The sequence below is a fragment of the Melospiza melodia genome, chromosome Z (genome assembly GCF_035770615.1).
Source record: "Melospiza melodia melodia isolate bMelMel2 chromosome Z, bMelMel2.pri, whole genome shotgun sequence".
Lineage (NCBI taxonomy): Eukaryota > Metazoa > Chordata > Aves > Passeriformes > Passerellidae > Melospiza > Melospiza melodia.
Window position 1 is genome coordinate 32026089 of NC_086226.1, and position 26537 is coordinate 32052625.

At 39.1% G+C, this 26537-nt stretch overlaps 1 protein-coding gene and 1 long non-coding RNA gene across 3 annotated transcripts; one reads left to right on the top strand and one right to left on the bottom strand.

Annotated features, from left to right (window-relative positions):
- Window positions 1–11766: 11766 nt before the first annotated feature.
- LOC134432056 (uncharacterized) lies at window positions 11767–26160 on the bottom strand. 2 transcript variants are annotated; one of them, XR_010031202.1, is made up of 2 exons: window positions 24966–26160; window positions 11767–12953 (listed from the first exon to the last, which is right to left on the bottom strand). It is a non-coding gene; the product is annotated as an uncharacterized LOC134432056 (long non-coding RNA). The 2 variants fall into 2 exon arrangements; XR_010031203.1 differs by lacking the exon at window positions 24966–26160 and adding an exon at window positions 15399–15464.
- On the top strand, window positions 13563–14919 carry HSPB3 (heat shock protein family B (small) member 3). The gene has a single exon (XM_063180446.1). It carries the CDS (start codon window positions 13692–13694, stop codon window positions 14286–14288), a length of 597 nt encoding a protein of 198 aa, XP_063036516.1. The 5' UTR covers window positions 13563–13691; the 3' UTR covers window positions 14289–14919.
- Window positions 26161–26537: the final 377 nt, after the last annotated feature.

The following is a 26537-nucleotide window of genomic DNA, read 5'->3' on the forward strand; positions in this document are numbered from 1 at the left end:
CTTTTTTTTTTCCTAGGAAGAGGTACCAAATGAACAGAAATGTTAATGACAATTACAGTAAATGTGAACTTGCTCTCCCTACAGGCAAGATTAGGTCTGCATTAACTGCTTTTTTCTGAGATAACCACAGTTAGTTACTGTATTTAAAACCATAGAATTAGTTCATTATAAAACTCACTTAGTATTTTCCAAATAAAGGAACTAAAAGGAGGTGCCAAATATTTCATTTTAAATATCAGTAAGGAACCTTGAAAGAGCTATCCTATTCACAGGCAGAAGCAAGTTGCTGTGAATCAGGGTATCTCTCAGCATTCCTCATCACTGCCACTCACTTTTCAGGCTCTACTAACCTGCTTTGGGAATCAGGATAGGGCAATGAGTGACTAGATTTCTGTCAGAATAAGGCTCCCTGCTGACAGACTTTGTGCAAAAGTCTGTATCATTAAATATGCATTAAGTTTTGAAGAGACTCAGGAATAAAACTAATTCCATATACCCTTATAGTAAAATGTAACTGCAGACTAAGAATAGGCAGAATGCTCATTTTATAGGCTCCTTATTTTATACAAACTCTAAGATGCTGACTAAAATTCCATGTTCTTATTTACAGGAAACTGCAAGTATATAGGTAAGAGAGATAATCACAGGGTTATAGCAAACTATTGCTGTAATGGCAATGCTGGGTGAATCACAATTCTTTGTAGTACGTTTTTCACATATGCAGTTTTACACATTAGCATATACAGTTACTTGTCTCTCTTACCTTCACTGTAACATTTTTTCCTAATAATGTCCAGCTAGTAGATGAGGCTTATTTTTTTTTACTCATTCTACAGTATAGGCATTATAAAAATAAATATTTAATCCTTTTGTCACTTTGCTCTTTCAGTCCAAAGGAATGAGAAATTCAATTTCAATATGAACTTTGCCCAAGAGAGGGCTGAAAGTTGAGTGTACAGTTGTTAATTTTAAATGGAATTGAAGCAATTTCATCCTGAAAGAGCTTTTTTTGCACCTATTAATAGTACTATAGTATGATAAGTCTATGAATATGCACTTTTTAAATTTTCCTTACAAACTAACATTCTATGGGTGATTTAAACAAAAACAATAGCCTTGTGGAGGACAATACAATTATATTTACTTTACCAACAGCAACAAATTGTAAGTCTGCTGAAAACATCTTAATTTCTATTCAAAGGCAACCCTTTGACAAATTTTAATTACTATGCGTTTTCTTATTTTCTGAATACCCACTTTCCACTTGCTGTATCTCTGTACTATCAGATGCACTATAATGATTCCCAGGCAGCCACCCACTAGCAAGCTACATACTTGGTGCCATAGTAGGGCAGCTGGGAAGACTTATCCCTTCTACTGTTTGCCTCTGATACCTTAGTCAGTGAGCTGTTCTTTGATTTCTTCAGGAATGTTAAAGGTATGTTCACATTAAACTCAATTTCCTCTTTGTCACTAGTGGTACACCTTCATTCTTAAAATTTTTGTTATCCTCCTTGTTTGCTCTTTTTCCTCTGAAAACTTCATATGATATTTTGTGTAAGTTTTTGCATATGTGTATTAGAAGGTACTGTTTCTCCTAAAAATAATAATAATCTAAACAGGGCTACGATGCTGATACTTCTTCCTGCACTCTTTGAAAGTGGAATAAAGAGCCTCGGATTTTCCAGAAGCCAAAGAGAAAAACCTGCCCTAGAGACAAGAACCAAGTTGGATTTCTTACTCCCAAGGCAGTCCCCCTAACCAAAGTCCAGCCATCCTTTCTTGTTAGTGTCTTGGCAGGTGGATTATAAACCTATCTTGTCAGTAACAAAACCCGTTAGTGATAATCATCTGAGCAGCACAAACAATGCTGCAGACATGCTAAGGAACAGTCCCATGTATGCAAGAAGCTTAGGTGCATTAAAGACAAGAGTAGGGGAATAAATACAACGGAGAGCATTGTAGTCTTGGAAATGCATTTCCACTCAGGCAATTTACCGTGTGAGTGGGAATTTTACAATAGCACTGCCCCTTTTTCTCACTGTTTTTATGTGTTTCCAGAATGAGGGTCTAAATATTGCATGTGAATTCAGCCACTTCGTCGTAATTCTTTCATCTATCCTTCATGCAATTGCAACTCCAAAGAAGAGGAAAATAAGACAAGGGTGTGGATATTCTGAGTCCATCTTGAAGAATTCTTGCTTTGTTTGTCTTTTGAACATCCTCCACATAGTCTTGAGGATGGAAAAAACAAGCAAGAAGGTGTGCCATGAGGAAATGCAAGTAATGACCCTGAGATTGGGTTAGTTGCCTAGAGCATGGTGCTATTTACACCAGGGTTGTAGGTTCAATCCCTGTTGGACTTGATGACTGTTGTGGATCATTTCCCACACAGAAAAATTCTGTGAATCACAGTGTCAAAGATGCTGATGATGCTCTCAGCCAAACTGTAACTCATAGCAGGAAAACAGACTGAAATATGGTAAGGTTGTGTAAAAGCTCTTTAAGGGCTAAGTATTTTATGTGGTAACTATTGATTTCAGCTCTTGAAGCAAGTCCAAAGCATGCTTTACAGGGCTGTTTTACTCTCATGAGCCTGTTTTAGATTTTTCCATTGAGGGAGAGGCCAGCAGTGAAAGTATAGGTTCCTTGCCTCTAACACACTTGAAGAATATGTGAGAAGGAATACCTGTTGTATTTTATTTCTGGTTTACTTCAGCATGAAGGATATGGATAGATCTGGATCATATATGATTTTTACAGTCCTGGCAAAACAACAAACTACTTTTCTGTGTAACTAATGTGAAATTTGATCTCTTGCTTCAATGTGGAGGCTTTAAGAATAAAATGGAGGTGAATTTGTTAATTCATTAACATGTAATTCTGTTAATACTTATTCAGAGAATTAAAGCTAAATATTGTTATTATTCTGAACACATAAAACCCCATATGTAATGGTATTAAATTATCCAGATACTGGAACATTCTTTCAAGTAAATCTGTTTATATTATGGGGAAAAAGCACTGTCCATTTGTGCTTAGAGCAAATGATTCTTATTAGTGTTGATCACTAATTCTTCATTTTCACTCTGCTCAGCAGTTCAGCATGCATATTAATGCATTGTCTTTGAACTGAGCCGCAGGCAAAAGTAATGTTTTTCACACACTCAGTGTTCTAATGGCTACCTTTCAGAAGACTAAGACACATTACTGCATACAAACAGGTATTGATAAAAGTCCCAACAAATTCTGTGGTATATAAATAGACTTTCAGTCTAAACATTTTAACCTGGGTCCTACCAAGTCCTGCCTATATTTCCTAATATCATTCAGCTGCAGGTGGGGAAGTACTGGTGTATCCCTGCTGGAACAGTGGGCAGAAAACACCCAATAGATTCAGTCTCTAGACAGTGAAGTGTCAAGAGGTTTCATTTTACAGCATCAGCTGACTCGTCATTCTCAAGGGAGAGGAGCAGACAGAAGTCATGGCTTACTCACATATAACTTTACTTTCAAAAACTGTATATTACTATCTGAATTAATTCCCAAATGTGATTCTGCCTTTCTGCATATCTCACATCCTTGTAGCAAATTATGTCTTGTGAAAAACAAAGAAGAGGAACAGAAACCTAACAATTGTGGCTGTAAAGCAGTAAATTTTAAAAACACTTAGTAAGAAAATGCTAAATTTTAGATTTCCTGTGCACATTTATTTCAGCCTGCACGTGCCTTTATATTATAATGTGCTGTCCAATTATAGAACTCTATATTTTCCACTTGACTACTATATCAGTCAGAATTAAATTTTCCTTCTTCTTTACTTTTTATTAAAGAATTATTGGTGCATGTGGCCTCATGTTTTTCTTATGTTTTTTACTCACCACTTGACAAATTCTGTCTGAGGGCAGAAATCTCTATTTTTGGGCACACAATCTGACACTAACTTCTTCACAGATACTATGTTTCTAAGATTCTATGAGTCTATGATACTAGTCAGTTCATTTTCATAACAATCCACTAAAATGAGAGATTATTATTGCCTTTCTTTCAGAAGCAGGAATGAGGCACAGAAAATTAAAGGTCAAAGTATTTATTGATTTTGAGCACCTAATACAAACCAGAAAGGATTCTGTAATATTTAATATCAAGTAGCTACTGGCCAGACCACTTTTTGTATTTCCTGGAAGTACAGCTCTCAGTGCCTAGCACTGCTGTAGGTCTTGACATTCCAGCTTAGACCTGCTGTAGTGGAACAAACCATGGGCTAATGGCTTTTTCTGCTAGCCTTTCTCGCCACATCTGGAGGTAATAACTGCAGGGGTTTGTATCGAGTAACAGAAGGCATCAGTCCAACTGTTTCAAACATGCAGGCAATCAAGTCCATATTAGTTGGTACAAAAGGCAGAGCTGACATGTGGCAGCTTCATATGCCAGCCAGATTGGAGTAGGAAAACAGCTCCTAATGAACTCACCCACACAGGAGATGAGAACATAAAGGGTAACAAGAGGCAAGTGCAGCAACTACATCTTGGAAGGCCCTAATGGCTTTTTGGCTTCTCAAATGGGACTGAATTTTTCAAGTAGTCGTGCACCTGAAATGTGACCTGGTATGTAGCAAGCATATCTTGTAACCACATACCTAGCTGTCTAAATGCTTGCTTCACACTTGGATATGGGAAAAAAATACATACATGAAATCAATGTGTGACATTTGAAACCAGGAAGTTAAAATTATTATCAGAGTATGTAAAGGGGCTTTAAAGACTAAAGAAATTGAACTACTGAGAAAAAATATTAACGTCATGATTCTACATAATCAGAGTGTAGAACTGCAATGGTAAGATAACTAAAACACACTTTTCCAGATTGTAGAATAGTTTGGTGTCTTTTTATGGTATCAACAGGATGCATTTTTTACTCTGGAAACAATAGCAACAGGAAAATGTATTTGATTTCTCAAAATAGCAGAGGCCTCTTGCACTATTTAAGTACCTAAACTTAGGATGCTGGTTTCCTACGGTTCTAGACTAGACATAGATTAAAGAATTACCAGTTGTTTGAATATTGGTGCCAAATCTCTATTGTGCTGCAGTCTGTGCATGTCAGCCCTCCCACAATTATGGTTCATAGAAGAACTCATTACTATTGTTTGCACATGGTGGCTAACTGCTCTCTATGGCTCACTATACAAAGGAAGAATGAAGCATGATTTGGCATCTGATTTGGCCCTGACTCTTGTTCCTGAGCAAAAAAGGGGCCTGTCTCCAAACTACACAGATTGAAGTTGGAGAACTAAATGAAAAACAACATTAAACTATATCAAAGTAGGGAGGAACTAGAAAGCATCCCTTCTTTCTTTAGGTCATGTTCTTAACTCTAAAATGTTGTACAATACAAAAAAAAAAAAAAAAAGAAAAGCCATTGCCAAAAAAAATCTAACATTGAACCAGTGGAAAAAAAATGCCATAGGCTGTGAACCACTGGTATGTGATTTAATAGTCTGTCATTGTTCTTAATCCTGTTATTGTTTTCTTTGCTATTTGTTTCCACAGCAAAATTCCAGCAGTGGTAGAAAATGAATAGTGGTGAGACAGTTTGGAGTCTATATGAAACTGTCTGGTGGTTCTTTCTGTCCTGGATTTCTGCTAGAATAAAATTTAATCCTGTAGCCTTTACTTTGCTGATATCCTCAGTGAATGCTCTGGGAATGGCAATGAGAGTAGGAAGCTGACAAATTGGACAGATAACCACGAATTATTCAACATCCAGCTGCCTTTAGCTACTATCACTCAGTACAGTTTGCAGAAGGGCAGCTTGCTTGTACGCTAATAACCAAATTTCCTTGTGTTTAGAACATTTTGTCTTTCATTCTACTTCAATCTTTTTATCCATTCATCAGTCATTCTCTTTGTAAAACTGAGTAAGTTTTGAATTGATAACAAAATGCCAACAATGCTAAGTCCTTTGACTGCATGTCAAGGCCTCCTCTGTGGCTTTGCTTATTATTAACTCTTACAAATTATTTTCCTGTGGCTTTGTTCATCCCTGCACAAAGAAGCCCCTCACAACGAAGGATTTATCAACAATGAAGTCCACAGTCTGCTATCTATAAGTAGTTTTAACTGGCCCCAAAGAAAGCTACAACCTATATGGAATAGCTAAGTAAATACTTATGCCCAGTAAATACACAAATTTTTTTTTTTAAACTTCTCTCTAAGAGTAAGTAATCACATTCAAGCTCGGTTGTACTAATTACTAATTACTAATCTTTTACTACAGAACTACCCCATTAGCCTGCACAGACTTAATTTACCTCCTTAGTACAGCAAAGATTAATATGGAAGAGCTTCTACTGTGAAAATAAAATTGTTTCTATAACATGTGAGTTAAATCTGCTTTTATAAATATTATTTTTCTCTCATGACCTCACTACAAACACTTTATTGCTTGCAGAGCATCTTATGTAAACATAAACCTTAGCAAAATAAAGTTTAATTAAGGAACTTCTGACCTTCAGTAGAACAACATAAAAGCAACAGATTTTCACAGCAGTTATGATCTGTGTTATAAAAATAGCTGTACTGACAAATACGTGTTGGGAGGAAAGTATTGTAGTAATGAAAAGAAAGGGCTACCTTACCTACTAATCAGGTTTCTGGTCATGTTAAATAAATGTGGACATGTATAGAGATCTTTCTTTAAAGGGTATGGCAAAGACTGAGTTAGATTCTGCCAGTATTTTATATGATATAAAGGCTTTTTTATGAAGAAAAACAAATACCCATTTTTTCCAACATATGTGGCATGAGGTCTTTGCAAATAGGCAAGTATAAAAGCAGGCCAGAAAACATCTTTAGATTTTTCAAATTCTAACATGCATAAACAGAAGGTTGAATAAGAGAGAGGAGAAAAAGAGTTCTACATTTTGGACCTAACACTTTTTTAAAGCATTCTTGACTCATGTACATGAATAACCTACTTATCCACGTCCCATAAATTAAGGTTCACAGTAAATTAATTGGCAATCTTAAAAAAAGAATCTAGTCAAGTTCTGTTTTCTGCGATGAACACATACTAGGAAAGAAAATATAATTTCAGAAGTAGTATAGATGATAGTGTTAATATTAAGAACATAAATTCTGCACTGATACACACTTAAGGGCAAGTCCAGTAAAGATAAAGGATTATGTAGTTTATTGATCAGAATTTGTTTCTCATACTTAACTGAAAACTATCAGCAGAAAAGGATTTCTAGCAGCAGATTTTACCACCTCTGCAGCCTTTCTGGCATTGCCAAAGTCAGGAAATTAGGACAATATGAGACTATTGTTCTAATTCCAACACTAAAGGAAATAACAGTTCTGACATAGGAGCCAGATTTTGATTGGCTTTCACCATGTGGAGGGGCAAGGTGAGACAGTATTTTTGCCAATGAATTATTTGCTTTCCTTCTAAGAATTTCATATTATCCACTAAGTTACCATATGAAAACAATGGCATTGAGACACCATCAATATCCCATCAGTCACTCTAAATTTGAGATTTTGGAGTAAGCCTTCCACTCTCACTACTTACCCAGTCAGTCTCCAGCTGCTCCTTGTCAGCTAAAATGCCTGACACAGTAGTTAATTCCTAGTATATCGAAATCAAACAGCATGTTTATGTCATTCCAGAGAGGAATTGTTCACTAACCACAGCAAACTCTTCCTGTAAATCCTTCACAAATCCTAGCAGTTTCTTTTTAAAGACTTTCTGGATGAAGTACTTCTACCCCAGGATCAGCAGCCGGTCACCAACCAACCAGACCAACATGTTGACACTCAGCCCAACAAGTTCTTGGCTGAGTTTTCAGGGATTCTTTGAACACAGATCTTCTTAAATCTCTAAATTCATTTAGTGAGTTCAATTATTTTCTGGTAAGGACTTACTTTGACAAATATATCCAGAGGATCAATACACCACATATCTTCACTTTCTTCTTAGGAAAAAGAAAGAAACAAACATCAAAAACCAAAAGGAGATATTCGGTGTTTTTTGCTAACATACTAGCATATTTATGTGTAATGTAGGACCTACACAGTACATAATTTTAAAAAGCATAAATTTTGCTACTTCCAGAACTTCATAGGTGAGATTTTCAGTACTTGTATTATTTTTACTAAAGTAGTCCACATGAAAACATGCACAGCTGAAGGTGTCCCCATGGATAGGGGTTTCACATCTTAAATGTACATGCCAGCACTAGCTATGAAATGTTAACAGGCCCAAAATCCATGAGTCTTATTGTACTTCATTGCCTTGAGATATTCCTACCAAGTCTCAAGTAAAACCTTCTGTGAGGCAGAGGAGTAGGAAACCTGAAAATTGGCATTCTTCTTGGAACACTAGTTGATTTTTAACTGGTGAAAACTAAGACTGTTTCTACAGCAAGAGTGCTTTGGATCCTGACTTTCAATAGTAAAACAGAACTTTTTGACCCCCTAAGGCACATTATTCTCTTTTAATTGTTCATTTCCTCTCCACTGTTTTGTCAGCAAAAATTGAACAGATTATTATCACTCTAAAGAGTTTGCTTTCTATAGGAATTCCTCAAGAATTTGTGAGGCACAGATGCATTTGCCTCTAGCATACATATAAATATTGAAAAACAAGCCATGTGAAAAACAAAGCAGATTTGTGTAAAGAGTTGCATGACCTCACTGTAACTTTTACAGTAATGTGAAATTTAAAAATAATTGTTCTACATGTTGTATTTCATACCTTAACTGTTCTGTAAAGCTATTGTTCCAACAGCAGCTGCTGTGGTCCTGCCAACCTTCATCTGCTTCAGCTTCGTCCTTCATTTGCTCTTCTATCATCTCAACATGTCAAGAAAAAAGTCTTGTAATAGTGGTTGCAATGTGTCAAAATGATAGTTCATTCCATGATTACTTATATTTCTTACCATACTTCCTAACAAACGAGCAAACACTTGATTCTTAATGCAAAAGCTGGGATTATTTTTCCACTTCTTAAGAGACCCATAAGTTACAAGACAGCATCAGTGCCCTGGAGAGATTTTCCAAGAGGTTGATCAGATCCAGCCCTTTCCAGGTTCTGAAGGACATGACCCACAAACAGAAGTCTCCCTTCAGTAAAGCTGGCTATGTAACAACAAAGTCTTTACTACTTGCAAGAATTTTTATAACACAGCATGAAGTCTTGCTGGAGAAAGAGCTATGTTGTGATTCACTGACCAATATAAACACCATGTGATTGGAATGAGACATTACTTAAAAAAAAAAAAACCCTCAATATTTATTGAAAACAGAACACTTAGTATTTGCTGATTAGGCACTTGCAGGACTCATGGTTACATTGCTTATTTCTTCAGCGCTTACACAGATCCAGATCTAACAATCCAGCTAAAAAGACAGCTTATAGGAGCAATGGATTCAAAGTGATGGAAGTGAGATGGTAATTTTCTCACTCTAAACAAATATATTAAATGTCATGCGGAAAAATCTCTTTACCATGGAGTTTTCATGTGTATCACCCCATTTACATTGTCACATATATCTTATTTTACTATCTAGCTCTTTGGTACCAGCCACAAAGCCTGTATTTCCTGATTGGGCATAACAGAACATTGCTAAAATGAAAGGAACTACTTTTTCTTTCATTTAATATGTACTGCAAAGCCTTAAGTGACAATATCTCTTTTGAATGACATGTGAAGTAGATAATGAGTGGCATCTCTGTGTGCTTTTGTAAAAGTAACTTCAGTGCTTCATCTAGATTCATTTGGATAATTACATGGCCCTGATTTGAATTTAGCCTGTTAGCTTCTTCTACAAGAGTTCTTGTTCAATTCAGCCTGCCAGCCTTTTCACATTTTCTCCTTTCGGCAGTTACTGAATTTCAATGGTAGTTGAAATACAAATTTATCTTTGGGGAATCAAGCACACAGAGGATTGTGACAGGGTAAGCTACTATTTCAAAGTTGTGTCAAGCAAGATGGAGTTGTATTTATTTAAGAAATGCATCAAAAATATGTTCCTTTCATGATTTTTTGCACCTTAGATTTTTGCAGTCTAAAATACAGCTTTACCAGGATGCCTACTTCATACATTTAATAGCATCACACAATCATAGAAAGGTTTGGGTTGAAAGAAACATTAAAAATCATCGAGTTCTAAGCTTCCTGCCATGGCCAGGGATGCCATCCACTAGATCAGATGGCTCAAAGCCCCATTCAATCTGCCTTGAACACTTCCAGCAATGAGGCATCCACAACTTCTGCAGACAACCTGTTCCAATATTTCACAACCTACATGGTAATGAATTCTTTTTGAATATCTAATCTAAACCTACTCTCAGTTTAAAGCCATCCCCTCTTGTCCTACCACTACATGTCCTTGTCAAAAATCCTTCACCAGCTCTCTTGTAAGCCCTCTTTGCATACTAGAAGGCCACAATAAGGTGTCCCTGGAGGCTTCTCTTCTCCAGGATGAAAAACCCCAACTCCCCACCCTCTCTCTGCAGGAGAGGTTCTCCAGCGCTGTGATCATCCTGCTGATGCTCGTCTGGACCCACTCCATCAGCTCTATGCCGTGCTCACACCGAGGACCTCAGAGCTGGATGCAGCACTGCAGGCAGAAGGGCAGAATCCCCTCCCTCGACCTGCAGGCCACGCTGCTTTGGATGCAGCCTAGGACGTGAATGAAATATTTTTTTCCGCCACCGCCTTCCAAAACAGTGAGGAAGTAGCTTATACCGGTGCGAAGGAGAGCAGAGCCCTACTCACTGCGGCGCCCCCTGACGCAGAGCGCGCGGCCGGCCGGGAGCAGTTCCCCGCCTCGCCAGTAGATGCCGCTGTGCCCCGCGGAGCCGGCACCGCGCGCTCCCGGCCGGCCGTGCCCGCGCATCCCGGCGCCGTGCTGGAACAACGGCGGGGGAGGCGGACACCGGGGACATCGGCGTGGGAAGCCAAGCTGCCCGGCTGCTGCTTCGGAAGAGCATCTCTGCACTGCTTTCCCTGGGCAGCCTCCCCGCTGGGCAGCACCGAAAGAGGCCTTCGAGGCACGGTAAAATCGGGAAACAAAACCTGAGTACCGAGTTGGTGATTTAGGACATCGATTCTGCTCCTGTCAGATCTGCTCTGAAGGCTTAAAAACATCACGGTAATCAACTGTTATTAAAATGTATTGCTGGATCGAATCCTGCTCTAGGTATTTGAAGAACACGGCACCATAATCGTCAGAAGTGCCTGAGTGTTGCAGCACTGCGCCCATGTTCAGATTTGAAAGCCGAAAATCAAGGGTGTTTGTGTGTTCCACTTGGCATGTTCCCCACGTCACTAACAAAGAGATAAGAAGCATTGTGCTAATTCATGAGACCCCAGGTAACAAACTGAGAGAAGGGACTGAACAGAGGAGAGGGCAGGATAGGAAAGCAGAAACAGGCTCTACAGCTTCATTATCAAAATCTTTCAGATTTCTTGTCCTACAGAGTAGAAAGGGATCCTATAACCTTCTGCAGCATTTTGCATGCAACATGAATTTACAGGGTATTCAAAGAATCTTTCGTGCTAATTAGACCAGACAGCTTCAAGTATGCTTAGCACAGACATTTGAAAGACTAACACAACTGTTTCTGGGAATAGATACAGCTGTCCCACAGTGACTTGCAGTGAGACGGTGACTTCGGTTTCCGTTTGAAGTGTAACTATGGGCAAGTGTATCTTTTTCCAGAGATAACGGGAATAAATAAAACAAAATTTAAAAGTGATTTTCCTGTACAGTACATTTATTAATGAAGTGCAAAACTTAAGTAAAATAAGTCAGGCTACCATCACAGAATTAATTAGGGACAGCAATAGCTTTCAGGAATCTGTATAAGCATAATATCACAACCAGCCAGGCATACTGCTTCACGTCAGGGTTAAAGTTTCTTCATCAAGTGAATCATTTGCTAGCAAAAGAGAAAACACCTGAGCAGATAACAAGCAATGATCTAGGTTGGCTTTATCACTATTTTAGTCAATCATACATACAGAATTGCATTTTAAAATTATTTCTGGAGGACACTTTAACAGGAGAAGAGCCAACAGTTAAATAAAGTAGCCTCACTCTCCTTATTCACAATACTTCTTTTTCACAACACTCAATTAAACAGTTGGTCTTTAATGTAAGTTATCTTGAACTTTTGAAAATTTCCTTACATTCCAATACAACCTTTATAAGTTTAAAATAAAATGGCAGCCTTAAAGCTTTAATTACACATACATCTGGTAATTCTGCCCTGCTATTAATGCAATAAAGAAGTCAATATGTGATAAATATTGAAGTTTAGATGCCTCTTTCTTCATTACTCCATTAGCAACCAAAGATCCCATAATAACTATGGTAATGGAACATGTAAGGACAAGGGAGAGAGAGAACTCTGAATAACAATAGCCAAACAAGAAGGAATAAAAGTCTTTTATTTGATTATTTCTAACTATAGGGCAACTTTTACTGCACTAACAAATCAAACAAAAAAATCTTCCCCATCAATTGCTGTAACACATTCTGCTTCACATTACCAAGCTCAGCTAGAGTGATATTCTAGCAAACATGCTAAAATTTAGAAATTACTTTCCTTCTTTATTGCACTTTTCTCTTAGCTCTTGTTAAACAAACTATTGACCTTTGTAGGCATTATCTGCCCTGCAATCATAGACCGGCAAGAAGATTACAAGGCAGAGGCTGCAGAAGCTCCTTCTCTGGAGACACTTCAAACCCACCTGGATGTGATCCTGTGCAACCTGTTCTAGGTGAAGCTGATTTAGCAGGGGGGTTGATATAGATGATGTCCAGAGGTCACTTCCATTCCCAAACATTTTGTGCTTCCACAATTACACCTCAGAGAGCCTTGGAAGTCGTCAGTCCTGCTTTGCAGACACATGCAGTAGATGAGATCACAGGTTCAAGCTGTTAAGCAACAGAAGATGGGAGTTACTGGGACAATGTGGTAGCATTAAGGATTTAGAATTATGCCCCTGGGGGAAAATAACTCTAGGCTCTTCTGGAAGCTCTGAAACATGAGCTTTCATTGTAGTTCTGTCTGCACTCTTGTGGCTGACTCCCTGACATGTTGGAGATGTCTCTGCTGTGTTTGTAGGTCATTAAGATTGCAGATTCAGCCCTACAGACTCCCCTTTTTTGGGCAGAGATAGTTCCCTCCCCCCACCAAAAACATGGTGTCCTGGGGTGACCATGCCCAAATTTCACCTATGCACAGCTTCTGCAAAAATGTCCAATGCACTTGCTAACTTCACAGTTTAGCTAACCTGAGATCTGCTCCATTCCTGCTGCCAAGGTAATTAAACCTCTTCCCTCACTAGCTACACATTTCAATTAGAACATACAATTCAATTAGAAACACAGATTTTGTACATATTACCACATATCCCTTGGAAAAACCAAAGTACTGAATTTCCATTTAAATAAAAAAAAAATCACATTATTTGTGTAATCATTATTCATAATTATATACAGCACAATATTGCAATAAGACATGCATTAAAATGTTTCTTTTACTATTCCTGCATGAAAGCCATGCATGTGTTGGAGCCACTCAAGACTGCAGTGCTATAAATAGTGCTCTATTGTTAGTGGATAAAAGACGAAACAAGTCTCACAGCACTGCAGCACAGGACACTGTATTAAATGTTAAGCTCTGCCTGTTCTAAAAGTGAAAGGCGACATCAACTGATAGACTGGTCTGTGGGTAAGACACAAGGCTGGGAAAAGCTCAGTGTGACTCTGCAGTTTCCCAGCACAGCAGGAGCAGCAGCTGATCCTTCTGCCTCAGCAATGGCAGAAGCTGTCATAAGACATTGGGTGGAAACTCCCGTACGCTACCAGGAGCAGTTTGTTGGCCAGGAGCTGGAGGCACACAGACTGAACCACCTTTTATATGCTTTGCCGGGCCCTGCCACCGCTGCGCCGAGCGACCAAAGGTGCGCCCCAGAAAGCACGGCTGGGGGTGGGAAGAGCGGCCAGGAGGAGGAAAACACACAATTCCGGGTCTTGCTGGATGTTGTGCAGTTCCGCCCCGAAGATATCATTATCCAAACTTTTGAAGGCTGGCTCCTGATTAAAGCTCAGCACGGACCCAGGATGGACGAGCATGGTTTCATATCCAGAAGCTTCACCAGACAATACAAATTACCCGACGGAGTGGAGAACAAAGACTTGTCTGCACTTTTCTGCCATGATGGCATTTTGGTTGTTGAAATGAAGAACTCAGTGGAAAAGAATTAGAACCATGTCTGTAGTTATCGGTGAGATAAAATCATTCTTAATGTAACAAAATTATGTCAGTCATGCGATGCTGTAGGGTGTAGTAAGCAAGTAGCAGTATTTATCAAAGGAAATTATTTGTATATATTTTTTGTATGCTGAGTTTACTGTTTGATGTAAACTGTTGTACTGCTTGCCTACACATAGGTTGAAAACACAGGCTGTTCAAACAGTAGCAAACTCAGGCTAGTCTCAGCAGAAGAAAAGAAAAAATCTATTTGATAACATATTGAAAATGGAGCACAGTTTTGAGTTAAGTAGCGGGAATTGTATTTCTAAGCAGTAAGCATTTGTTATACATAGTCATAAACATTAAAGAAGGAATGGACAAGTTGTGAATCTTATAGAAATTTTAAAAATCTGTTTTCTAATTTTTGAGATTAAATTCTTCTCTCTGGAAAAGCACATGAACTGAAAGATACCATCAAGAGAAAATCCCTATTTCCACAGTTCAAGCTTCTGTACCAAAAAACTCTCAAGAGATTACTTTTTAGAAGTGTATTGCATGTTTCAAACTATAACAAAAAAAATGTATTTACTTGACTTTATTTGCTTGAAAACACAATAAATAGAAATTATACTTTCTGTCAAATTACTTTGAAAGAAAACTTTTAAAGACATTTCTGAAAATTGGTTTTGTTTAACATAACAACTGAAGAAAAGATTTTTGTTTACAAAAGTACCAAGTTCTTCTTTGTAAAACCTCAGTAATAAAAAGACATTGCTCTCGCACAAATGCCTTTTTTCCTGCACATTTTAGGTAATCTTGTAATTTAATCTGATGGGTATTTAATTGTCCATGTTGCTTTACAATTAAGGCAATCCCACAACTCTGTCTTCAAGAGCAAATTTTTCTGCCAATGATAATCCCCCTCTCCCCATAGGAACACAGGCCCTACATGAATCTAATTTTAAATACAGGGGTTCCTTGCTGCAGACTCAGCTTTAGTTTCTGTTCCAGTGTCTCACATTTCATGAGAGTGGCAGAGGTGAAAAAATATCCACCTTCTCTATCTATGTGGTCTTCTCAATATTGAAAAGAAATAATGCTATGGGTTTGTAAATACTCACATATTTGAGGGTAACTGCATCTGCAAGTCGAACTGCCTCCTTTTATGTGTACTGGAGACTACTATGACTGGTGTGCTATGAATAGTAAAGGAATGTGGAATGGAAAGTGCCAAGTTAAAAACAGACGCTTTATCACAGCCATCTGCTGTTTGGACAAATCAAAACCATATTCAAATGAAACTGAATGCAAATACAATTTTAGGAATACAAGAAAACTATGATGAACAAAACCTGGGGTCTCACTGGCTGAAGCTAGAGAGTTCCTTTAGTTTCAAATTAAAATCCCAAGCTTGGATGTCGGCACACGTCCCTTTATGAGAAAGATTTATGTTTTTGCTGTTTAGACTTAAAGATATTTGAAGCAATTGGTTTTAGAAAAGTGGGTGGTACAATTCTTGTATTTTACTCATTAATTGTGCTAAAAAGTCAGAAAAATTTGTGCAAGAAAGGCAAAATAAACTCTGAATTGTAAATTTCCATCACATGCAATTATATTTTTAATACACCAGAAGTCAAGACTGTAATGTTTTCTAACAAACAAAACCAAATATAAAACATATGTCCCTGCACTTCTATTCAACCCCACGCTTTTCCCTCATATTGCTTGTGTTCAATTTGCATATTAGTTTAAGATCAAATAGCAAATCAGATCTAGATTTCTACATCTAGGAGCTTCATCAGACAGCAATCTGGTAGAAGACGTAACATGGACTTAAGAAACTGAATTCTAGATGCAGGTCTAGTGTAGAATTTAAACTTTACAGACCAGATTTACAAAAACTGTACAAGCTTAAACCCATGGTTTCTACACCACCTCATGGCACAACTATTGGGATAGTGTTCAGGATCACAAGTTAGCAATCTGTTTTGGTGATGTTTGTTTTGTAAATTTTGTAAAAACAGAGAGTTTTGTAAATTTCATCACTTAAAATTACAAGTTATAAAAACTATTCTAGCTATGACTGTAGTGATGATATTCATAGCCCTATAGATGAGAATGATGATCTAAAAAAAACATAACTGATTTAATTATTTCAAATTAGATCATGGTTAAGCTACTGGAAACTTGGCAAGAAGTTAGATCATACAGCCAAAATCATATCATCTGTTCTATATATGTTAATACCATGGTTACACACAGGCCTGCTTATGTACACAGGCTTGCCTCACAAAATTGGGTGGAGAATGTGACATCTGATTGTTCTGTATTGCAAGTCTCTCTGCATCACTCTGTGCCCAAGTCTGTACTTGCTCACAGTGTCACTCAGTCAGAAAACATTGGAACACCTTGACCCAGCCATAGCACAGATTTACCCAGCCAAACTTTACCTTCTCTTGTAGACAGATCTTTACAAAAGCCTATATCCATGCTCCTTGGTAAATGGGAACTTTACCTGACCTAGTACCTGAGACTTCATGTAACACGGACCACACTGGAGTATGGACCTGCCACTGACTTCCTGCATTTCAGCATCAAGAAGAGCATAGGAAATGTTTCCCTCCCTTTTTTAAAGTAGTGATTTATCAAAAGATTTTGGATGCATGATTTTTATGTGTTTACCAGAACAACCTCAAAGTACTTGGCAGACAGTTTCTGAATAATCTGGAAAGATCTGTTCTCACATATCTTATATGATATTTTACTTTTATAATCTGATTAGAACTGAATGTGAATGTCACATAGAAAGGTGCTAATATTGCTCATGGGCAACAGACTGAGATATTAATCAACAGCAAAGGATTTCAGAACAACTACAGATTAAGACAGGTTTAAGACATGCTGATGTGGTTAAATTAGGAACTGTGAAATTGGCTGTCTATAAAATTCTGGCCCAGAATAAGTGATAAGCCTGTGCAAGCCCTGCAGACCAAGTGTTACTGAGCCTTCTCAGCTCCCAACAGTGAGGAATTACCTTTGTAATTGATCAAACTGCTCCTCCAAATGGCTAAAGATTATTTAATGCATGAATATAAGCACTGTGAAAAATGCCTTCATACAGAAGAAAATGTATCAATATGGCACTCGTCTCCAAAAAGAAGGTAAAAAAAAATAAATTTCCATAAGATTCTTGTGGGCAGAAAGCCCAAAAATGCCTTTCGTTGCCTTGCTGCGGTTTCTGCTGCACCCAGGGCATTTGAGATCTCTCTATAGGGTCCAATATTGGTAATACAGTGAGCCAAGGCTGATATGATACCTACCAGTCACTCAATAACAATTTAGATGCAGCACTGGAAAAGAGAAAAGGAAATATCTGGTGTATCGTGGTGGTAACACTCCTGGTCAGACAGAAAGGTCTCACAATCCTTACTTACTCCATATCCAGGAATCAAAATGTTAGTTTTTAATCTGAGTAACCATACAAGACTGGTTTTTAAAGTGAGTAGAAATATTTCTGAAAACATTAGGTACACCTTCTGTTTGAAAGAGATGCAGACCTCTGTCTTTGCCAATTAACAGAGACAGTTGCTGTCCCCTCCCACCCAGAGGACCGCAGCTCAATAGCCCCACACTGTGAACACAGAAGTTAAGTCTAAACAGTTACACCTTTACTGTACACTGGGTACTGAGGTGGCCCCACTTGTGCTAACTCTGGAGCCAGAAGTACTGTCCCTGTGTGCTCAGGTCCAGAAAACTCAGACTCTCTGCTTCTGTGCTCAGGCTGAAAAGTCATCCCTTATTAAAAAAAAAACCAAAAACACTTGAGAAACATGGCACTCCAGCTCAGGGCTCCCCATTCAGGTTAAAGCTAGAGTGGAGATTTCTGCTGTCTGTGCCATGGTGGGCTGCATTTTCACCACAAATGAAATTTGTGCTGCTTTTCTGCTTTAAAAGTAACCCTCTTTAGCCTCATGGTAACACTGCTGATGACAGCCTTTTCAAGGGGAAGTAGGTCTAGCAGCCGCTTGCACAAATGGAACTGGTGCAAACAGAGAATAATTTACAGTTCCTCTCATGCTCCTTGGTGTGTTTACTGTGCTTTGGGTTGCCCCTGACCCCAGTGGGCACTGGCGATGGATGAAGCATGCGACTGCTGAGCTCTGCTACATGGCACAGAAGCGGCAGCAGGAAGGTCTGTGCACGAAGAGGAGACAGAAAACTGTAGAACCAGGGCAGGTAGGCCTTGGCACACAGCTCTCGGGGAGAGCCAAAACATCCCTCTTACCAACACTGTTTCCAGCGAATCCACACCACAGCAGCTACTGTCAAGAAAATACACTCAATCCCAAGTCAAAACCAGTAGATATATTAAAAAGTACTTGAAGACATAATATTTAAATCTTCTGCAAGAAATATTTGACTTTTTTGTAAAATAAGCATTTTTAGGGGCTGAGAAATACGTTTTAAAATTACTTCAAAATTTTTTGGTTGTTAATAGAAAAGGAACATGTACATGGACTGAACCCTTGGTATGCTAGGCTGAAAGAGATGAAGCTACCTCAGCTACTATTTTCAACTACCTTTCTTTTCAATTGCACATCTCTTCAATTACCTTATCTACTAATTGTATATTTCATCATGTAAGCAGATATATCCATGTCAGAATCTCTAAAAGTTTCATTTGTTTTTAGCAGAGTCGGACGACATGGGAATAAAAGTGGAAGTGCCCTACCTGAACTAGCCACCTCAAAATTCCTAGTCAAGTCTTCATCAGCTCAAACTGGTTTACTGAATCAGTAGAAAGTAGCTAATCTGTGCAGTTAACCTTCTCACTGGCTCTGCATGGAGCTGGTTTGATCCAGCGACTTCCTCACTCAGGTGCTAATGCGCAGCCTCCAGGGCTGGCTGGAACATTCCTCTTTTCCACCACAGTACCAGGAGTAGAAGCTGACAGCTCCTGCAGATGATTCAGACACCCAGAGGGACCCCATGAGTAGTTCTCTGTATGTGTCAGATTTCCAACAAGAAGCAAGATGGGATCTGAGAATGTTTTGGGTTCCAGTGGCACTAACTCCTTTATTTTTAGTTCCACTCCTCACTTTCCAGGATATACCCTTCCCTTCTCAGTCTGGGCATAGAAGTTATCTGTCCCACAGACATCACAGCAGCACACTGGAGTAAGCACAAAGAGCAGGCATGGTTTCTGTCTGTGAATAAACTAATCTGGAATTTGGATGTTGGGTTTAAATAAGTCCAACTCTTAGCTAAAAATGATCCATTGATATAGCTATCATGAAAAATTAATGAAGGGGAATGATTTTCAGAGTAGAGTGTGACTAATAAAAATTTAATTCTTGTACTCTGTCTTACAAGGCAGACAGAAGCTCATAAGCTACCTGCTCTGGTGACAGCTGTATGCATTTTAATAGCAGTTCAATTATATTTTGCAACTTTACCACAATTACCCAAGCACTGGTGGCATGATTAGTATGTACTGTACAAGACACTCCATAAATAACAGCCTCTGCCTTAATGTATATATGGAGCCTCAGGACTTGATCCAGGAATGAAACTGAGAGACTCAATACAGATTAGGAGACTATGAGACAAGTAAGTGAAGAAATATGAACTCTAGACCTTATCATAATAACCATAGCAATATTTAACTTAAACCTGCTAGAAACCTCAGTCTGAAATGACTAGTGTCGAGACAGATAAGGTTCCCAGATTTATTTTATTCCAGATTTAAAGGGCAGAAGGATCAGTGATGATCTCTAGTGTGACACCCTGAACAGAATGCGCATTATCTCATTTGATAACTTCCTCACTAAGCCAGCCCATAATATGTTTGAAAAAAACCACGTATTTAAGTAAGAGATCAAATCTTTATTTCAAGACTTCAGTTGATGGAAAACTCATCACACCCCTCCATCAGTTATTAAAGTGTTAATAATCATCATGGTCTACAAAGAGCAGGTTTTCCCTAGTCCCCTGAGATTTGTTCAGTGGTAATTTTATCTTAAAATGAAAAGTAATACTCCGGACAGCTTTTGGGACAGTCTTTCTATTACACTGCTTTTATGAGTTACAAAGATATAAAAGCATAGAGCCTTCTACTAAATAGTCTTATTAGCTACTAATAGAACACAAATTAATTTATCAACATGAAAAACTGTAAGCATAATCTTTCCACATAGAGCAGAAGTACATATCGAATAACTTTGCATATATTTAATACCTTTGTACCTTATGGATACCTGTATCATCATTGGTAATTTTGCCATCTTCATGTCCTACTCTTTAAACTATTGCCAGGATTCTGTTGTTAATTGAATATGTTCTGACCTCCCACTGACCATATAATTTTTAATATATTTTGAGCCTTCTCTTGTATCAATTGATATTGCTACCAACTCCTTATTTTTTCTATTTCTACTTTCACTTGCCCTTTTATAAAAATGTATTTTAGATTTGGATAATTCTGCTTACATGAGCACAGTTTGTATTTATGGGTAGCAGTAAACACTCTAAATGCATACAGAACAATCAGAGACAGGTTCTGATACTGTTTCTCTTAGGAAATTATAATCTCTTAGGATTTTACTAATGGTATGGGATCCCCTATACATCTCTGCATTGAACTCCATCCTAAAACAAATGTTCAAAACAAGGAAGCATCAGGCTACACCACCTGTGATAGGGAATTAATGTCATTCACTCTCACAAATACATGGCCCTAAGCAAGCACAGCAAGAACCTTCTTCACCACTTCAATATTTGCAGGCCTCTATGTTCTCCAAAAGACCAGCAAAACACGGAAGCTAAAACTGTATGTAGTGTCATTTTGAGTCACTCAGCTTCTCAGAACTCTCCATGTCTTGAGCTGACACAGACAAATGAGTAACTCCTTGGCCATCCTTCAAGTAGTCCATGTCGTCAAGCAACAATATGAACAAAATTTTTCTCCTTGAAGAGAAAAAATATCCCATAAATACCCAAATATTAATTAGCCTTAATGGAAATGCCACTATCTCCTGATACAGAATGCACTGTATCAGCTTAAACACAAGCTCTGAGAAAATATAAGATACTTTGATGGTCAAAATGCCACCAAAACTGGTTTGTTGCCTAAGCTAGTGAGCACTTGTCCTGGTTTCCAGGCTGAGATCGAGAAGTCACTCATAAAACTCAATGACAGACAGTAAAAATTCATAAACTAGTCTCAAGCCTCATCCATCCTGACCCATTGACATATATAACTGAGGAGCTGCCAGTGACTAGTCCCTCACTGGGCAACAAGCCTCTGCCAGGCACCTTTCTGCACTGACCAGAGCAACTTCAGCTCAAGTCCTGTGGATTTTTAGAGCCCATGAGTATTTATTTTCCCATGGTAAACCTCAGCGTTAGCATAACCACAGACCCTGCTAAGGAGGTCTTGATGCAGGAAATTAATGAGTGCTCAATTGTTTATTCTTAATATACTGTGACATTCATCCTATACAATGGGTTTATTGTTGGGATAACTTTACTTTCATGCCACGTTTATATGGTCCATGGGTATAATGCTGGCCTCAACATCAGCTACCCCCTTAGCTCTCAGTTTTGCTTTTTGTCAAGTATTTGTTATTACTAAAGTATTAGATTGATAAATGTAAGATTGAGATAATCCTTCAAGGACTTAGGTAGCTCAGGACAAAGTACAACAGGCTCATTCATCCTCTTTTGCTGTCTCAGTCTTTACTCAGCAGGTAATTCTGCCTGTGTGCAGGCCCAGGGACTGGCAGTTGGCATGGACCCATTTGTCCATAACCACGAGAGACTCAGCGCCCTCAGAATGTCAACCTAGCACATACCACCCCTGCCACAGCATGGAAGAACTGCATAAATAAAGGATTTATCCTGACAGCATCCTTAGATGGTTTGAAGCATTATCCCTTCAGACAAGAAATGGAGACAGACACACATTCCAAGGAATATTAAATGGAGAGTGGAGAATGACAGAGTAGCAGCCACCTATTACACAGACTGGGGCTGAGATAGCTGATACATATCGCAAAGGCCAAGCAAAAGCCTCAGTGTTCCTGATCAATTATCTCTAAAGTTACACAATATAGTTTGAAAAAAAGCAATGTAAGTTTTGTTTAATTCATGCTTGCGATTGAAAAATATCTTGTTTCCCTCTATATCTCACTGCATCTTCTCCTAAATTTTAGTTTATAGAACACTATGAAGTGTTTTCATTTCTCTCAGTTTTATGTTTTCAAGTAAGATTTTTTAAAACAATTAAAATAAAATCATATTCCATCTTTCACAAACTGAAAAAAAACCCACTAGAATAACATGTTTTTTCAAATTTATAGCCCTTTCTTTACTGATTTGATAGTTCAAAGTCTTTACTTGCCTTTAGCTTTTTACGTTTAGCAAGTGAAATGTTGAAACAATTTTGTGTTTAAAATCATTTTGTGCCCTCTAGTGGCAGCCCTGCCAGGCACCCAAACTGTGACATCCCTATCAGAGATTACATAAAAATGGAAGCAAAACAGTTTATTCCCCTACTAAGTGAAATTTATTATCAATCTGTATGGTTTCCAAAAATTAAGCTCAGCTCTAGTTATGATGAGGTAGTAACACCAGCTACAGATTTACCACAAATAGCAAAATCCCCCCAAAAAATCACATATACTGTGTAAGCATTTAATCAAACTTGCTCCTAGAAATCATATGGATGAAAACCAACCTATTTGTAGCCATTTTCTTGCACGAAGCACTATTCAGTGTATTTCCTATTATAGCATTGCTCAATGTCCACACAAACATTTGTCCAGGGTCCACAGAGGAGTACCATCAAAAAGAAAAGGCTTAGTGCCACCAAAGTTTCATCTTCTCTCATGAAAATTCATTTTGCTTTTCTTACTAAAGCAGCAAATTAATAGCATAAAGGAATAGTAACAAAATAAAGATGGAAAGATTTGACACCTTCAATGAGAAGTTACACAGGGCAATATAAGGTTCCATTACATTTGAGTTCAGAGCCTCTCTTCATTCATTTTTTCTTACTTAAAGATAGATTAAAACCATACTTTTTTCAAAAATGTTTAAATGTTTCCAAATTTTTTACACTAATTTTCTGTACTTGATCAGCAAAAAAATCATGGTGCTTTCAAATATCTCTTTTAGCACATAGTAAGGGTGTCTTGAGACAACTAACTCACATACAATGAGATACCCCATATACATGCTAGCCATTTGTTTTTAGTCTGGCTTTTAGCTTTACTCCCTCAAATTACAGGTCCCTTGATACACAGTAAATAATAGACATTTTCACTGAATTACAGGTTATTAGTCTTTATAATAACATTCACTTTGCCTCTGAAAATTCAATTCCCAATGAAGATGGTAGAAATGCCTGACCAACAAAACACTGAGATACTTGCTTTGTGCAGCTAAAATGCTCTAAGTCACTATGTACCATTCTTACTTTGAAACTGTTGTCTCTCCTAGCCCAAACATCAAGAGAAAAGCTCAGTAAATCCAGCTCTTCTACTTGGCACTGCAGATGGTTATTGAGGACTTTGAAAGCTGTTGTTTTGGGTTTTTTTAACATTTTTAAAATGTTTGTTAGAATAGCTTCTAATTTTGCAGGTCAGTTTTCTTGAAAATAATAATTGATGGTTTTAAGATGTTATAATATGCACAACAGAGTGCCTCAGCACTGTGGTAATCAGAATTGGCTCACAGGTGGGAAATTATGGAAAACGTCATTTGTAACCTTTTTATTGTTCCAAATTATTTTTGCAGTTTTGATCACTAGGAAAATAACATAGCACACATTTTCCTTTCGTATTTTGCTTTATTGAAAACATCAGTGCTGGAAAAAACATGACTCAATGTCACATAATTTTTTTATTAAAGTCTTCAGATAAAACTGAAAGATCTTAAAGAATAACTACTTTAAAATTTTCACCTGAGTAACTAAGAAATACTACTTTCATTAGCTTTATAGATCTTACACCTTCAAATTCTCCTGGTAGCAGTTTTTGTCCCTGTTGGACTTGACACCTTTGCTTCTGTTCCTTTGAGATGCAAATATCAAGCCAACACTTACTAGAGATAAATCAGGCCAAAAGCACTGAGGGGAGCACGAGGAAGCAGGACAGCTGCCACCTCCACCAGACCCCAGGAAGTAAGAGAGATGCCCAGCTCAAAGTTGTCCCTTTGTCCTGCCCTGGCTGTGACAGCCACAGCCTGACAGGCACAGTCAGCATGACCGCTTGGAGCAGGAAAATCCCATTCCTGAACCAGCGTTGCACTTGTGCAAGGCATCTGTTTGTCACTCCACATTCTCCAATGAGAGGAAATCTTAAATATCTGTTTAAAACAAATCAAGCTGGTCAGCATCTGTCTAGTACTGTTCACGTGACAAAAAATATTTTTTTATCTATTCAGAGAAAACAACATTAATCATTAAGAACATTGAAATTTAGATGAATTGGAGTGAAAAGTTTAGGAAAGCAGTAGGATCAGGTGCAGTCAAATATATATATATGATGCATTAAGTAGTATAGAGAAGGCAGATCAAGGACTATTCTTCTGTAGTTTAACCTGTGAGGATTCACATGAATGCCCAAGATTTCCCAGATCAATGTTAGCAGTAACTTTGGAAGGAATACAAAATCCCAATCCCTTACCTTGATATGCAGCAGTCAGAATTTGGGATGAAATCTAAAGCCAAGGTCAAACTGATCCACATGTATCTCCTGTCGGGGTTTTAGTCCTTGCTGTAAGTTGGCCAGCGGGCGGACAGCAGCATGGTGGCTGTGGGCCAGCTGCAATGGCTATCTCTGTGTCTAGCAGAAGAGAACCAGACCGGGGTGACAGGCAGACACTGACGGTGCATCGGCTGCAGGGGCAGGTACTGACCGAGGAAAAGAGAGCTGTGGTGGTTCTAGGAGCAATAACAGGTCCTCACACAGGGTTTGAGGATCCCCTCAGGGCCTGCTGGTCAGCAGTGAGTGATGATGACCAGGCCACCTTAGCACAGCTGCAGATACTCAGAATTGCTCTCTGTAAACTTGCTGCAACACAAACGTGTTCCACAGGGCTGGCTACTGAGGAGCTGGTTGTGTGGTGAATTACATGTTTCTTTGGTCATTGTACTCCGTAATTAAAACAGACCTCCAGATTTAAGCATTAAAGGAGTTTGGGGCTAACATGCACAGACTGGGGTGAGCTGACATATTAAAAAAAAATAGAGTAGACAAACTGAGCAACAGTAACAGGAAAGTACTGTGATGATATGTGAACTAATTGTGGAGAAAATGAAGGTCTGAAAAAGTGTAAAAAGTAAACCCCAGGTACCAAACACTAAAACCAGCAGTGAAAGGAAACCGTGGGTCTTGTAGCATTCCAGTGAATTGCTTCCAGGTGAAGACAAATTATTCCACACAAATCTATGAAGTAACATACTCTCTAAACTATGGCAGAGAAATAAGCAGGATACCTGGATGCTACTGGGAAAACATGAAGAACTGGGGACCAGAAACTTGTCACATCTCCTCTGAAACACTTCCTTCTAATTGCTTGTGAACAGGTAGAAATTTTGAGATAAACTTCTACCTAGGGATCCAAAGAGAGGTAAAAGATGATTAACGGGACGGGATCCATATGACTAGACAACACAGGAGCAACAGGTGGGGAAATAATCACGCAGGGAAAAAAGCACCTCGACCGGACTGAGGCTGTTCCGCAGAAAACCAACATCAGTAGCATGACTACATTTTCTGCGAAGGCTAAAATACGCGTTATCCACCAGCAAAACGCACGCTGACATTCTTTTTCTCAGGCCGCAGCAGGCAGCCGGAGGAGCGCCAGCAGCACCGGCGCGGCTCCTCAGCACCGCCTGGCGCGGCTCCCGCACCGGAGCGCGGGGACAAGACGCGGGGGCTCGGGAGGCTTCCCGGCCGGACGCGGGGAAGCGCTGACGCGCCTTGGAGGGACCGGGAGGCGCTGGCGGCGGCCGAGCGGCGCAGGCCCGGCGGGGCTGGGACACTCCGGGCCCGGGGGCGCTGGGCGCGGCCCCCTCTGGGCCCGCGGCCGGCAGGGGGCGTACGGAGGGGGGAGGGTGGGGGGAGGCCATCGATGGGGGCGGCCGCTCTGGGCTCGGCTGCTCCGCCCTGCCGCTCGGCTCTGGATTAGCGCAACTGGCGACGTGGGACGGCCCGGCCCGGCCCCGCGCCCGCCGCCGGCTCCGGGAGCGGCAC

Excerpts from the sequence above, each read along its gene's own strand:
- HSPB3 (XM_063180446.1), top strand. The coding sequence starts at position 13,692 with ATGTTAAGCTCTGCCTGTTCTAAAAGTGAAAGGCGACATCAACTGATA.